The sequence below is a fragment of the Cetorhinus maximus genome, chromosome 24, assembly GCF_964194155.1.
Source record: "Cetorhinus maximus chromosome 24, sCetMax3.hap1.1, whole genome shotgun sequence".
In the NCBI taxonomy this organism is placed as follows: Eukaryota; Metazoa; Chordata; class Chondrichthyes; order Lamniformes; family Cetorhinidae; genus Cetorhinus; species Cetorhinus maximus.
In genome coordinates this window covers 1,658,049-1,674,240 of record NC_135902.1, presented here as the reverse complement: position 1 = coordinate 1,674,240, position 16,192 = coordinate 1,658,049, and the positions used below count along the sequence as shown (strand labels likewise).

Sequence of the window (16,192 nt, the reverse complement as noted above, 5' to 3'; positions counted from 1 at the left end):
TGGAGTGGAACTTCCAGCTGGTGGTGTTCCCTTCTGCCTAAACCTTTGTCCTTCTAGATAGTAGCGGCCGTTGGTTCGGAAGGTGTTGCCTAAGAAGCCTTGGTGAGTTCCTGCAGTGTATCTTGTAGATGGTACACACTGCTGCTACTGTGCGTCGGTGGTGGAGGCAGTGAATGTGGATTGAGTGCCACTCGAGCAGGCTGCTTTATCCTGGATGGTGTTAAGCTTGAGCATTGTTGGAGCTACACTCATCCAAGCAAGTGGGGAGAATTCCACCACACTCCTGACTTGTGCCTTGTAGTTGGCAGATAGGCTTTGGGGTGTCAGGAGGTGAGCTACTTGCTGCAGGATTCCTAGCCTCTGACCTGCACTTGTAGCCATATTATTTATTATGGTTAGTCCAGTTCAGTTTCTGGTCAATCATAACCCATGTTGATAGTGGGGGATTCAACAATGGTAATGCCATTGAATGTTAAGGGGCAGTGGTTAGATTCTCTCTTGTTGGAGATGGTCATTGCCTGACAATTGTGTGGTGCGAATGTTACTTGCCACTTGTCAGCCCAAGCCTGGATATTGTCCAGGTCCCGCTGTATTTGGACATGAACTGCTTCAGTATCTGAAGAGTCGCAAATGGGTTGAACATGATTACACAGTCATCAGGAAGGTCATTGATGAAGCAGCTGAAGATGGTTGGGCCTAGGACACTGCCCTGAGGAACTCCTGCAGTGATGCCCTGGAACTGAGATGACTGACCTCCAACAACCACAGCCATCTTCCTTTGTGCTCGGTATGATTCCAACCAGCGGAGAGTTTTCCCTCCTGATTCCCATTGACTCTCAGTTTTGCTAGGGCTCCTTGATGCCACACTCGGTCAAATCCTGCCTTGATGTCAAGGGCAGTCACTCTCACCTCACCTTGGGAGTTCAGCTCTTTTGTCCATGTTTGAACCAAGGCTGTAATGAGGTCAGGGGCTTTGTGACCCTGGCGGAACCCAAACTGAGCATCAGTGAGCAGGTTATTGCTAAGCAAGTGCCGCTTGATAGCACTGTTGATGACCCCTTCCATCACTATACTGCCGAGTAAGTGTAGACTGATGCAATGGAGAATGTTGTCGCTGAAGAAGCATTCAATGCCACTCCAGATTTTCCAGTCATGGAGGAGCTGGGCAGCAAGCCCACTTTGTGGGGCTCAACCAGGCCATTGGCCATCCTGCCAGTGATAAAGCCTCAGGAACAATGGCATTCTGCCTGAATTCATCAAAAACGGAAAACCAGCACTGCTACAGCATCTCATGAATTTTTGTGTCTGCTGGAAGGAAAGATTTGTGCCTCAAAAGAATAGTCACCTTGTACAAAAAGGGGATCGCAGTGGTTGCAACAATTATTGAGGCATCTCCTTGTTATGTATTGTGGGGAAGGTCTTTGCTTGCGTTGTTCTGACTAGATTGCAGACCCTGGCATCGCACATCTATCCTGTGTCTCAGTGCAACTTCAGAACTGGCCGATTGTTGATCTGCATGATTTTCTCACATTGGCAGTTACAGAAATGCCACAGTTAGTGCAGACCAGTCTATATTGCCTTCATAGACCTCACAAAGACCTTTGGCCTTGTCAGCAGAGACAGGCTTTTTAAACTGCTGTGGAAAATAGGCTGCCCGCCTGGAGTCCCGGGCATCATTTCTTCTTTCCACGAGGAGATGCGATTTCAGTTACAATGGAGCATCATCAGAGCAGGGTAAAGCAGGGCTGTGTCCTCTTTGGCATTATTTTTCTCCATACTATTGTACACTTTCAGCAACTCAAATGAGGGTGTCTACCTGCATGCCAGAACTGACAGCAAGCTGTTCAACTTGGCAAGACTGCACACCAAGACCAAAATGCGTATTGTCCAAGTTAGTGAGTTGTTGATGATGCTGTGCTGGGATCCCATACTGAATCTCACTTGCAGCAGCTTGTAGATTGTCAGTCCGAACTCCTTGCAGGCCCAGGAGAGCCAATCAGCATCAGGAAGACCAAAGTTATGGGCCAAGGCGTAGAGACTCCAGCTTCCATCAACACTGACATCCTCACTCTGGCGGTCGTCAACAGCTTCACATTCCTTGGATCAATTACCAGCAACCTGTCCCTTGATGCCGAAATCAGCACCAGGATTGCCAGGGTCGCAGCTGTCAGGTCAAGGTTGAGAAGCTGAGTGTCCCAACAGCAAACTGAAAATATGAAGCTTGTCTTCTCAGCTCCCTCCTTCACAGTAACGAGGCATGGACAACTTGTGAGCCAAGAAAAGTGGCTGAACAGCTTCCAGATCCGCTGCCGGACACAAACATTGGGCATCTCCTGGCAAGACAGATTGCCAAATATGGAAGTACATCAGCGCACAGGGATCCCCAGCAGGTTTGCCCGCAAGTCAGAGGTGACTCCCTTGTCTGGGCCCATGAGCTGAATGGATGACAGCCACATTCCAAAGTCATGCTCTAGAGCGAGCTTGCCATTGGCATGAGACCACCAGGTCGCCCACGTCTGCAATAAAAGGATGTCTCCAGGCGAGACCTCGCGTTTACCAGGATTGGAGTTGATGCATGGGAAGTCCTTGCTGTTGACCAAAATGCCTGGAGATAAGCAGTGAAGGGCGTGGAAAAAGGAGAGGATGAAAGGAATGATCAGATGGTAGAAGAGAGAGCCCGCCGGAAAGAGAAAAAAAAATCAGTCGACCTCGGGTCAGCGCTATTCATCTATCTCAGCTGTGAAAGGGTCTGCCACTCAGGAATCAGACTCTGCAGCCACAACAAACCAATGTTCAAAACAGAAGTGTCATACACCCTGGGCACAGTCCATTGCGTCTCAAGCGAGACGGATGGCAAGATTGTAAATCACAGCATACAAGTCAACTCAGTGTATAAGACAATCCCATTTTTCTAGCCCCAAAATCATGTTTTTGCATATACTTGGTGTATAAGTTGAATCTCCCTTTTTAGCCACAACATGCAATACATGCATTAATAGTCAGCCTCAATTTTTCATCCCACAAATGCATGTTTTACTGACCGGTATTTATGCGAACAGACAGAAAAAAAATATTCCTACGTACCTCATAACTGGATGCAATGGATCAAGCAGTCAATAAGGGCTGGGTTGCAAGAGATGCGTGGGAGTCGTAAGACACGTCCATTCTGTGTTGGGTGCTGATGACATTTCAAAATGGCGACTACTCACACCAGTGGTTCACTTTTATACCTGGCGTATAAATCAACCCCCCACTTTTTGGAGGGATTTTTTGAGGCTTCAAAGGTCAATTTATATGCCAACAACTACAATGTTGGAAACAAAAATAACAAAATAAATTGTAATAATTTAATAAGCTTCCCAGTTGGTGACTAAACAATGCTGTTAATCAAAGCTGCACTTTTATTTTAGAATAATTCAAATTTAGTGCAAAACTAATTGGGTTTTAATTATAGCAAAATGATCTATATTTATAATTTCAAATGAGAAAAGTTTAAAAAGGATATAATACAGGAATAATTACAATTGATGTCTCTCTCTTTTGGCTTCCAACATTGACCTGAGACAGAACTTGGCTTATGTTTATTCACCAAAAATGTATTATCTATGAGTTAACAATGAAACTGACAAACTAGGCAAAAACGACAGAATTGACCAGGTTTCAATAAAATAATTTATTTAAAATCAATATGTCCAGTCACCAGTCCAATAAATAAGCTACAAGTACATTTACTAATAGAGACATTTAATATATTTTTCAATATTTGCAGAGCTTTAGTATACAACCAAATACACCATCATACAGCAGTGGTTACCAATTAAAAAGTGCAATTTCAATTACCCACTGCACAATTTGTAATATTGCCTGAAGACAGAAACATAGCACCCCTCCCTGAACAAGGCACATTCCGTTTTATTTTACAAGTGCAAGAATGTCTCAAATCAATATCTAAGCACAAAGAATATTTGTTTATAACCTTATCCCCACATCCTTCCCATATAAGCGGTAGCAAATCTCAAACAAATGATATTTTCTGATTTTTCACGCATTTCCTAACAATTAAAAAATAACAATGGTTATTCCTCTTATTAGCAATAAGTGCAACAATGGAAAAAAGATTGACCAGTTTCATCCAAAAGTCTGGAGAACCCTAAAAATAGTGCCACTTTTTAAAAATAATTTAAATTCCAGAAAAGGAAAGTGAAACCAGGGTTTCATCTAGTTCTACTAGCTAACTTCAAGAAAAGGAGCCAATTAGCTCCAGGAATTAAGATTTTTCTTCTTTAAGGAAACATCCACACTTATTTTACCTTCATTGTTCTCTTTTTCCAAAGGGAATTTTTTTATATATTCAAACAAAGTCCTATCAAAATGTAAAACACTCTTTTCCCCCAAAAAGAAAACAGTGCATTCAGCATTGATTTCATAATGGAACACCACCACAGTGCAAATGGTCTGCATGAGACACATATAATTGACATTCACAGTATTTTGTTTTCAAATGCAACTACAATGGTACAGTATACTTCAATGTGCTTACACTGGAATGTTAATTCTTTTGAGGAAGTACGAATGAAATTCTTCACTCCACAAAACCATGCAATTACTTTGCATGCTAATAGGCAGAGGAGTAAGATGCGTGTGCAAAGATTTTGTTCCAATTTGCATACAAAACTTCTCTAAACAAATTCTACATATTTAATTTTGTAAATCAAGAAAATTCCCTCCTCCGTCCCACCTTAAGTAGCTAACAAAAGAGCTTCACGGTATAGCTATGCTTAACTTACTTCACAAACAATTATTGTTAGTGTAATTGTCAGATTTTATTAGTGTACTAACATACAGTACTGCAGTATGGAGGGTTCATAGCTGAGGTACGTGGAGTGAAGCACCCTGCACCTGGTTTTGAAGTGATATTGGTCCTTGAAGCAGATCAGCTCATTGCCTGACCTACCAGCTGAGAAACAGCTTATGTTCAATTGGACTGGGAAGGCAGTGGAACATCTGCAGGTTTTTTCAAATGAAAATGGAAAGCATGAACAAAAATATCACAAAAATAAAATTGTTCCTCACTTCAAATTCTACAAGCTTGAATGACAAAGGAGTCTAGTAGGAAAATAGAAAATGTTCAGTATAGTGAGCTAATTGGATAGCTCCTTCAAAGAGCCAGCACATGCACAATGGGATGAATGGCCTCACTGTGCGTTGCATGATTCTCCATTTGTACCTATTTCATGAAGAGTTTCCAACCTCAAAATGTGTCGTGCAAGTCTTCAGAAGGTTGTGTTTTTACTGAAGTTCTCAGTTACATTTTTTTTTAATTGCCTTCCTATCTGGAAATCAATCATTCCTGCTGTGGGTCAGTATGAAGGGTAACTTGTCTCCGTCTGGAACCTCATCCAAGCAGACATTCTTCATGTCACACTACTCACGTTATCTCACCATGAAGAGGCTTGGGGTGGGAATGAGGCATGGGAAGAGGGCATCACAGCCTAGGTCAATCCCATCCTCACCAAACATTCACTCATGCCCTATTTAGCAGGATATCACTGAATCAGTCAAGAACTGGAAATGTCAGGCCGGGTTCCTCAACTTCAGCTTTTCTTGAGAACAGGTGTAGTTTTAATCAGCTAATTCAGGAAAGGCCAGATATTAAACATGGGAACATTTTGCTTGTACGGCTGCTATACACTAGCTTTACAAATGGAGTCACCAACAAACCTATTAAGCAGGTATTTTGCTAGAAGAATAAATCCATTTTAAACTAATCTGCAAATGCTAAACACACTAATTGACCTGTTGGTTGACTGACTTAACTGTATGTTTGGCATGACAGAGAAAACATCTGGTGCAGCATAAAGTAGTATTAATGCTTAGTATGGAAAATTATCCAGCGATTTTTAATCACTTTCTAGTTTATATATGTAAAAAAACTAGTAGCTGCCTGTTCATAGCTGCAGTTAGCATTTCTGTACTTGACTTTTACATGTGTTTCTCCTCCACTGTAATGCTGCATCAGTGTCTTCAATTCTGACAAACACTTCCACCTAAAACACCTTTACCTTTTCTTTTCAAATGCTAACAGACTCGTACTGTATCTCCAACACTTTCCATTTTTATTTCAAATCTAAACCTGAGTTTAATTGCTGCTGATCGGAACCCTTAATGAGACAAAAATCTAGAACGAGGAACACGTGATACTGTAATCTCTCTAAGATTTCTAAATTTTCTATAGCGTAGAAATTTTTAAAATACAAAGTTAAAGAACATGAATTATGAAATAATTGCTCATACTTCAGTTTTTAAAATAAGAATGTGTCTCCATATCCCTTTATGTCTCTCCATGCCATTTACTATTTCTCACCAAAAAAAAGAGTAAACAGGGAACTTGATGCAAATTCATGCCAGTAATACTTTAAGCTAAACAAGGGGGAGTATATGAATACGGCTTTGAAAAGCATCCATTGATGTTGAGGAGTGTGGTAAAAAGAGAAAAATAAGAGGGAAGAAAAACATGAAAAGATGAGTACAAAGACAACACATGTAGTTTGTTGGATAGGAGACATTTTTTGTGAAGTGAAGAGAGCATGCCAATGAGAGAAGGTAATGAAGATGGCACAGGAAGAGTTACCAGAGATTTGGCTGCATCATAGGAGGTCGGAACATGTAGATTCACGCTCATCATCAGAACAAAGGAAGAGCTAGAGACCACGGCAGGCCTAGTCAAAAGACACAGTGAGTGTTCTGCGCTGAACATAATTGAGGCAAAGACCAACATTGTGGCTCTAAATGGAAGATCCAGGTTAGATTAACTACAGCAAGAGGTGTGACCAGTGACTTAAGTGGTGTCTGGAACTACACGTCCAAAAGCAATAGCATGAAGCTGAAAAACAACGTCCAGTACAGTCACTAGTATGGAGTGTTACACTCTATGAATGAGTTGGACCCTGAAAAAAACGATGAGAGGAGGAGAACAGCTTTTGAAATGTGGGCATGGAGGAGGATGCTTATGATCAGCTGGAAGGACAGAAAGACAAAATATGCGGGTTAGATCGAGGATAGAAGTTCAGGAATCAAAAGGGCTGTTCAGTACAGTTAGAGAAAGAAAGATAGTCAAGTACAGACACTGGAAATGAAGACCCCACAACCTTGTCCTAGCAATAATTGAAGGAGAAATTGAGGGTAAAAACAGAAGAGGAGGAAGAAAGATCGGACGGGTGGATAACATCAAGACATGGACTAAGGGAGGGTTGAAGAAAACCAGAGACGAAGCAAGAAAATGCCAACGGTCTCATTAAGGCTATGGAGACAAGGAACGAACAAGAGCATGATAAGGTAGAGATGTTACATGAATGCAGTTTTTCTGTTTAAATTATTTTTGCATATTAAGTCCAGAAGTGGGCCCTCGGTAGCACTTTCTTTTCTCATCTAAACAGTGGAATGGTAAATGAGAAAACAGTCAGTCTAGGTCATTTCTTGCCCTCCAAGTGTTCACTGTATTTTAATGAGTAGGTATAGAAGAATACCATAAACAGCTTTATATTCAATTAGCTGAAGACACCACAGCAATAACATCCAGTCATCATAGTTACGGCCTAACAACTATTAAAGGGACATTTCCATTTCAAAACAAATATTCTATTTTATTCAAAAATTAAATTCCCATAATTTGCCTTTTTTTAAAAAATCTCAATCCTACATTTCGTAGCTAAAAGAGCCAAAAAGAGTCAAAAAAACCACACTAAAGTAGAACTGGTATACAGTATTTAATAGCACATCATTTAATCTTAACCTGATTACTAAATTGTCACCTGAAAATTTGTATTCCAGATGTTTATTATATACTTTGGCTTGAATTTTAAAGCAACAACCAGAGCATTTGTGCCAAACATGAGGATGTCTTATATATTCAACAGGGAACACCTTAGAGAGATGAGCTTAGAAAACTAGCTATTTCTGTAAAAAGTTTTCATTTTTCAGGGCTGTAACAAGCCAATCTTTATCTTGCTCATCATCTGAGTCACTCATATCACTGGTATCAGCCGCTAACAGTCGTGAGTAGTTTAACCTCTTTTGCCGAGGAATCTTAGACTGTGCAATGAGGAACACCACTGCCCAAAGCATTGCAGTAGCAGAACATGCTTGGTAAAGTCTTTCTATGCCAAAACTATTCACAATGAAGCCACTGCAAAAACTGCCAAAACTTGCACCTAGACCAAAAGAAAGCCCATGGTAGATTTTATGGAGTGTTCTTTCTGTACCAGGGGTAGCTAGATCATTACATTGACTCCAAACAGCCCACCACAAGGCACCATTGCTAAAAGCATTCAAGACTTGAACAGGCAAAACTGCCCAAGAGGACCAGAGGAACGAATAGTAGAGCAGCTGAGTCGCAAGGCAAATTAATCCCAAAGCCACTGTTCCAGAAAGTGAAAGGATCTTTAGCACTCTGTCCTTAAAAAGAAAAAGTAGAACTTCAGCTATAAAGCCAATTGCAACTGCAGCTCCCATAAAAGCCTCGCTGCTTCCCTTGTTCTGCATTTGCCAAAAGAGGAAGTTGTTTATTGTTGATCCGATAGCTCCTGTGATGAAGACAGTGATCACATACAAGATGGCCCTTCCATCACTTCCCAACAGGTGCAATCCTTTGACAGTGCGGTTTACCATGTCATTTTTCTTAGCAGTGTGAATTGGATAGAACACACCAACAAGAAGTGTCAATGTAATCAGCACTGCATAGCCATAAAAGTGCACGGCAATTCTAGGAGTATGTGCATTGAGGAAACAATTCAGCCTGTCCACGAGGACGCCGATACTAAAAGCTGCTCCAGCTGTGCCCAAGTAACCCCAAATCCACTGTTTACCATAGCGATCAACAGAGTCAACAAAGTCCAGGTAGTCATACAGCCCATCATCTGCAACCCAATCCAGAGCTGATGCTAAAACCTCCCATAAAGATATAGCTAGTAAAATAAGCACAAATGTCTGGTGCTGGTTATCCAGAATTTTAAAACTGTGATTAGGCTCAGTGTTGATGCGTTGCTTTTCTTTTCTGTCATCAGAGCTGATCTTCAAAGCAACATTCCTTTTCATGACATGACTGTTTACTGTACTAGAATAAACATCTAAACTGTCGTTTTCCTCTTTGTTATTTTCTTTAACAGGAAGGTGCTTGGCAGCTTCTCCCATAGTTCTTGCCTGGCCAGAGTCTTCAATTGGCAGAAATTGGTTCTGCTTTGATTGAAGATGATCATTTGCATTTTGTGCGCTACCCACATCTTTTGACAGAGCTGAGAATTTTGAATTTGTAACATTACTCAGCTCAGTCTTGTCTGGATGTTTGGTTAGAGGTTTGGTTATGTTGCTCATGGCAGATGGTTCAGCAGTGGTCGGCAACTGGAGGTTTTCTTTCATTTGGAATGTTGAACGAGGATGGCCTGTTAGAGCAGCATTCAATATTGTGGGAAGAATGGTCTGTGCAATTTTATTCATCTTAAAATCACCAACATGGTCTTTGTCTTCTGGTCTTATATTTTGATTCCAACTGTTTTTTGCAAATATACTAGTGTTGCAGAATTTGTATTCTACTTCTTTATCTCCGGGTGGAATGAGTGTGAGCAAAAGGCCTGCTCCTATTGATGACAACAGGGAGCCAAGCACAAGAATTCTTCTTTTGTTATGACGTCCGGCACAGTAAGACCAAAAGGGAGTACAAAGCAGGGAAATAAAATACTTTGCCCCCATGACAATGCCGACAAATGGCGCAGTTAATCCAAGCTGTCTGAAGTATATGGTAAGGAATGGAATTATACAAGCTGTTGCTGCACAGTGAAGAAAGTGATAGAGGCTGGCAAGAGCCAGCGCTTTGCTGACATTCCACTGTTTATTTCTCTTCATGGTTTTTGGTTTCATCTTCTAGCAAACATTGCCAATTAACAATCTGAAAAACAACCAAAAACTTGTATTAGGCAACAAGATGCATTTAATACAAGGTGTGTGTGAAGAATAAATCTTTCAGATTACACAACAGAATGTTCCTCATTAAATTATGAAAAGCCTGCCTGAAAGATGTTGAAACTTTGTTGGCATACTATATTTGGGCTGCCTTGGAGAGCAGCAATAACCCCCAGATTCTTTTCTCCACTGCCAGCCATATCCTTTAACCCTATGCCCTGCCTCCTCCACCACCAAGTGAGAGTAGGTCTTCAGCACTATGAATAAGACCATTTATTTAACTGTTTACCAGGTCCTTCTCTAAGCAAAACCTCCTCCAGGCTCCCCTGCCCCAGCCTCCTGGTTTTCTCCGATTCCTTTCCTTTATGCTGCTATGGCCTATACAAGCTCTCGCCCATGAGATAACTACTACTCCCTTGACCCCATTCCCACTAAACTGCAAACCACTCAAATTCCCTTTCTGGTCCTGCATACTGACTGACATTGTGAAAGTTTCTTCCCCTTATTTACTGACCCTCTTGTTTTAAAATGTCATCACTATCCCTCTCCTCAAAAAAGCCCACCCTGGACTAATCTTTCCTTACAAAAATCTCCCACGTGTCCACTGGAACCTTTTCAGTCAAGTTTCTGCCTCTTGTCACAGCACTAAAATAGACCGGAATAAAGTAATCTGTGATTATGCTGCATTATTAACCCCCTCACAAGCAACCTGCATGTTTTAACTAAGCTAAACACAGCATTCTCCTTCAATGCATGTCCCATCCATCTTGAATTGAGCTTCCAACCCCACATTCCTCTCTGTCAGGACACCACGGATCTCCATGTGTGCAGCATCAGCTACCCCCTGCCCTCTGTCACTGAAATCCTCATTTATGCTTCAGCACCAGTGCTTCCCTAGTTAACCTCTGGAAACCTCAGCTCAGCCTGAACTCTCCTGCACCAATGCTTCTCACTCTATTTTGCTGGCTCGTGGCCTCCTGCTCCCCTCTCAATGCCTCAGATTTAAAAATCCCATCCTCATGTTTAAAGCCTCCCAATCTTTGCCACCTCCACCAGAACTCTCCTTCCTCCCCCGCCTCTCCTGCTGATCAGATCACTCCCTTTAAACCAACTTCCAGCCAAACTCTCGCTCACCCCTCCCCCCTCTTCTGGTCACTTTTGCCTGTGTGAAGCTCACTGGGATGTTCCAGGCGCGACACAAATGCCGGTTGTTGTTGTATTGAAGGTGAGCCCCTCCACCCCCTCCTCACCCCCTCCTAATCCCCTCCACCCCCTCCTCACCGAGCCTGGGTCTTCAGTGCTGAACCTGAGGGAGGTTTATGGACACGGGGCTCATCACCGAACCGCAGCTCCAGCTATGAGGAAACATTCACATAAATAAACTCTTCTTCCTCATCCGGTCACCGCTTCACTCGGCTGCTCCTCCTGCGGCCCAGCTCACAACCGGCCAGCTTCCGCCTCCAGCAGCCCGGGCCCGGTAGGTAACCCTCCAGCAGCCTCGGCCCGGGGGTGAGGGGGGGGGGAAACCAGGCGCCGCCGCCACCGCCACAGCCACCACACGGAAACTTCCAGAGGGCGGGGCCCGTCATTCATGCCAACCGCCCAATGGACGAGCGCCGCGCTGGGCACGTGATCGACAACCACGCCCTTCGTCGCCTAGGCGACCTGCCGCCCCGCCCATTCGCGGCCCCGCGTAACCCGCCCCACGCCCAATGTTTGCCCACCTGATCCCCTTCGCTGCCCGTGTGATGTGACCCGAGCCCCGCCCCATGGCTGCTGATGTCATTCTAACACCGCCACACCCCGCCCCCAAAAACCTGGCGCTGCCCACGTGACCGCCGTCGCGCGCGAGCATTTTCATTCAAAAAGGGATTTCGGTTTCAGGCTGTGGGAGGCTGGGGGGCGGGGGGACGGGTTGTTGTTGTAACCTGGCTGGAGCCGCCATGTCAGTGGCTGGGAGGGGGGGGTGGGACCTCCAAGTGCAGCTCCTCCCAGCTGAGCTGCTCAGGGGGCCTGAGGTGACAGAGTTTACCATGTGGACGGTGGTTGACACTGGCAGCAGAGGGCAGTTGTTCTTTGATGAGGTGAATAGTCATTGTCAGGTGAAGAGTAGGGGGGGGGGGTGATGACACCATTCAGCAGAGATCTCTCACTCAACACAGTCACCACCTCATCCTCATCCTCATCCTCCTCATCATCAATCAGGCAGGGCCGCAGGATCCTGAAGAAGTTCCTCGGAGCTCAATCCGCAGAGCCTCACGATTCACTGAGTCAAGTGCTTGAGTCGGGTTGCCGAACGCGATGGAGTTCCTGCTGCCGTCCTCCACGTTTTCTACAGATGTGTCTGGCAACAAGCATTCAGCCAAAACTCCCGAAATATCAGCCTGGACGGAGTGGACGCTGGCGGCCGACAAACACCTTCTCCCCCCCCCCCCGCCTGGTCCTGTTCTCCCAAATGGCCCGCGTTCCAAGGGAGGATAAAGAAAATGCTGAAAAAGACACTCCAGCTGCGCTTGAGGCGTGTCAGCGTTGACATTAATGACAGGGAGGAACTTGCTACCAATCCGTTCAGAATGGTAACGAACGTAATCAAATCCTGTAATCTGGATCCCACTACCTCATGGGGGACAACCTGCTCTAACCCGAAAGATCTGCGGTCAAGATTTGGCCTACAGGAACTCGCGGCCCTGAGTCATCGAGGTACAGCTGTCGATGACTGAAGAAAGGTCACAGAGCTGGGACATACACTCGGTTTTTCTCTCCCCAGAGATGCTACCGAAACCTACTGAGTATTGCCATAACTTTCTGTTTTTATATGGCGAAACAGAGATGTACTGCAAATTCCAATTTAACCACGGCTTGTATTTATAGAGCAACTTCAACACAACAAATACCTGAAGAAGCTTCGCAGGACATTATAAAGCAAAGTTTGACACAGAGCCTCATAAAGCAATATTGGGGCAGGAGGTCAAAAGCTTGATCAAAGAGATAGGTTTTAAGGAGGAAAAATAGGCAGAGGAATTTCAGGAGGGAATTCCAGAGCTGAGGGCCTTGGCAGTCGAGGGTAGGGTAACCAATGGTGGAGTGGTTACAATCAGGTATGCTCAGGAGACCAGAATTAGAGGAGCGCAGTTATGATGGAGATTCTGAGACAGCAGAAGGTTACAGAAATAGGGATGGATGAGGTGATGGAATGATCTGAAAACTAAGCACCAGCAGTGCCTCAGTTGTTAGCACTCTCACCTCGGAGTTGGACAGGGGTGCATTGAAGTCCCACTCCAGGGACTGAGCACAGAATTGAAACAGGATGCAGAGTGCTGCACTGCTGGAGGTGCTGTCTTATGTATGAAAAATTAAACTGAAATGCAATCTGCCTGCTTGCGATCTCTCACTGTAATAACACCGTCTAACTCCATCTTTCTCTGTAATAATCCAGCGAAACTCCATGTCATCTGTGCTAACCCAGTCTAAAGCCCTCTCATCAGGGCTAAACCACTCGAACCCCTTTTCTGTATTAACCCACTAGAACCCCTTCTCTCTGTACCAGCCCAGTACGAGCCCCTCCTCTCTGTACTAGCCCAGTACGAGCTCCTTCTCTCTGTACTAACCCAGTACGAGCTCCTTCTCTCTGTACTAACCCAGTACGATCTCCTTCTCTCTGTACTAGCCCAGTACAAGCTCCTTCTCTCTGTGCTAACCCAGTACAAGCTCCTTCTCTCTGTACTAACCCAGTACGAGCCCCTTCTCTCTGTACTAGCCCAGTACGAGCCCCTTCTCTCTGTACTAGCCCAGTACGAGCTCCTTCTCTCTGTACTAGCCCAGTACGAGCTCCTTCTCTATGTACTAGCCCAGTACGAGCCCCTTCTCTCTGTACTAGCCCAGTACGAGCTCCTTCTCTCTGTACTAGCCCAGTACGAGCTCCTTCTCTCTGTACTAGCCCAGTAGGAGCTCAGTACCAGCTCCTTCTCTCTGTACCAGCCCAGTACGAGCTCCTTCTCTCAGTACCAGCACAGTACGAGCCCCTTCTCTCAGTACTAGCCCAGTACGAGCCGCTTCTCTCTGTACCAGCACAGTACGAGCCCCTTCTCTCTGTACTAGCCCAGTACGAGCTGCTTCTCTCTGTACTAGCCCAGTATGAGCTCCTCTCAGTACCAGCACAGTACGAGCCCCTTCTCTCTGTACTAGCCCAGTACGAGCTGCTTCTCTCTGTACCAGCACAGTACGAGCTCCTTCTCTCTGTACTAGCCCAGTACGAGCCGCTTCTCTCTGCACCAGCACAGTACGAGCCCCTTCTCTCTGTACTAGCCCAGTACGAGCTGCTTCTCTCTGTACCAGCACAGTAAGAGCTCCTTCTCTCTGTACTAGCCCAGTACGAGCTGCTTCTCTCTGTACCAGCCCAGTACGAGCCCCTTCTCTCTGTACCAGCCCAGTACGAGCCCCTTCTCTCTGTACTAGCCCAGTACGAGCTGCTTCTCTCTGTACCAGCACAGTACGAGCTCCTTCTCTCTGTACTAGCCCAGTACGAGCCCCTTCTCTCTGTACCAGCACAGTACGAGCCCCCTCTCTCTGTACCAGCCCAGTACGAGCTGCTTCTCTCTGTACTAGCCCAGTACGAGCCCCTTCTCTCTGTACTAGCCCAGTACGAGCTGCTTCTCTCTGTACTAGCCCAGTACGAGCCCCTTCTCTCTGTACCAGCACAGTACGAGCCCCTTCTCTCTGTACCAGCCCAGTACGAGCTGCTTCTCTCTGTACTAGCCCAGTACGAGCTCCTTCTCTCTGTACTAGCCCAGTACGAGCCCCTTCTCTCTGTACCAGCACAGTACGAGCTCCTTCTCTCTGTACCAGCCCAGTACGAGCTCCTTCTCTCTGTACCAGCCCAGTACGAGCTCCTTTTCTCTGTACTAGCCCAGTACGAGCCCCTTCTCTCTGTACCAGCCCAGTACGAGCTGCTTCTCTCTGTACTAGCCCAGTACGAGCCCCTTCTCTCTGTACTAGCCCAGTACGAGCCCCTTCTCTCTGTACTAGCCCAGTACGAGCTCCTTCTCTCTGTACTAGCCCAGTACGAGTTCCTTCTCTCTGTACTAGCCCAGTACGAGCTCAGTACGAGCCCCTTCTCTCTGTACTAGCCCAGTACGAGCTGCTTCTCTCTGTACCAGCACAGTACGAGCTCCTTCTCTCTGTACCAGCCCAGTACGAGCCCCTTCTCTCTGTACTAGCCCAGTACGAGCTGCTTCTCTCTGTACCAGCACAGTACGAGCTCCTTCTCTCTGTACTAGCCCAGTACGAGCTGCTTTTTTCTGTACCAGTCCAGTACGAGCTCCTTCCCTCACTACCAGCCCAGTACGAGCCCCTTCTCTCTGTACTAGCCCAGTACGAGCTCCTTCTCTCTGTACCAGCCCAGTACGAGCCCCTTCTCTCTGTACTAACCCAGTACGAGCCCCTTCTCTCTCTACTAGCCCAGTACGAGCCCCTTCTCTCTCTACTAGCCCAGTACGAGCCCCTTCTCTCTGTAATAACCCAGTACGAGCCCCCCTCTCTCTGTACTAGCCCAGTACGAGCCCCCTGCAACGAACCCATTGCAAGCCCCTTCTCTCTGTACTAACCCAGTACGAGCCCCTTCTCTCTGTACCAGCCCAGTACGAGCCCCTTCTCTCTGTACTAGCCCAGTACGAGCCCCCTGCAACGAACCCATTGCAAGCCCCTTCTCTCTGTACTAACCCAGTACGAGCCCCTTCTCTCTGTACCAGCCCAGTACGAGCCCCTTCTCTCTGTACTAGCCCAGTACGAGCTCCTTCTCTCTGTACTAGCCCAGTACGAGCCCCTTCTCTCTGTACTAGCCCAGTACGAGCCCCTTCTCTCTGTACTAGCCCAGTACGAGCCCCTTCTCTCTGTACTAGCCCAGTACGAGCCCCTTCTCTCTGTACTAGCCCAGTACGAGCCCCTTCTCTCTGTACCAGCCCAGTACGAGCTCCTTCTCTCTAATAACCCAGTACAAGCCCCCCTCTCTCTGTACTAGCCCAGTACGAGCCCCCTGCAACGAACCCATTGCAAGCCCCTTCTCTCTGTACTAACCCAGTACGAGCCCCTTCTCTCTGTACCAGCCCAGTACGAGCCCCTTCTCTCTCTACCAGCCCAGTACGAGCCCCTTCTCTCTGTACTAGCCCAGTACGAGCCCCCTGCAACGAACCCATTGCAAGCCCCTTCTCTCTGTACTAACCCAGTACGAGCCCCTTCTCTC

At 45.8% G+C, this 16,192-nt stretch overlaps 1 protein-coding gene across 1 annotated transcript; it reads right to left on the bottom strand.

Annotated features, from left to right (window-relative positions):
* Positions 1-7,747: 7,747 nt before the first annotated feature.
* On the bottom strand, positions 7,748-11,442 carry mfsd6l (major facilitator superfamily domain containing 6-like). The gene is made up of 2 exons (XM_078570655.1): positions 11,236-11,442; positions 7,748-9,940 (listed from the first exon to the last, which is right to left on the bottom strand). The coding sequence occupies exon 2, from the start codon at positions 9,910-9,912 to the stop codon at positions 7,951-7,953; it is 1,962 nt and encodes a 653-aa protein (XP_078426781.1). The 5' UTR covers positions 9,913-9,940; positions 11,236-11,442; the 3' UTR covers positions 7,748-7,950.
* Positions 11,443-16,192: the final 4,750 nt, after the last annotated feature.

Bases quoted from the DNA above. Each gene is read 5' to 3' on its own strand.
- mfsd6l (XM_078570655.1), bottom strand. From the start codon at position 9,912: ATGAAACCAAAAACCATGAAGAGAAATAAACAGTGGAATGTCAGCAAA.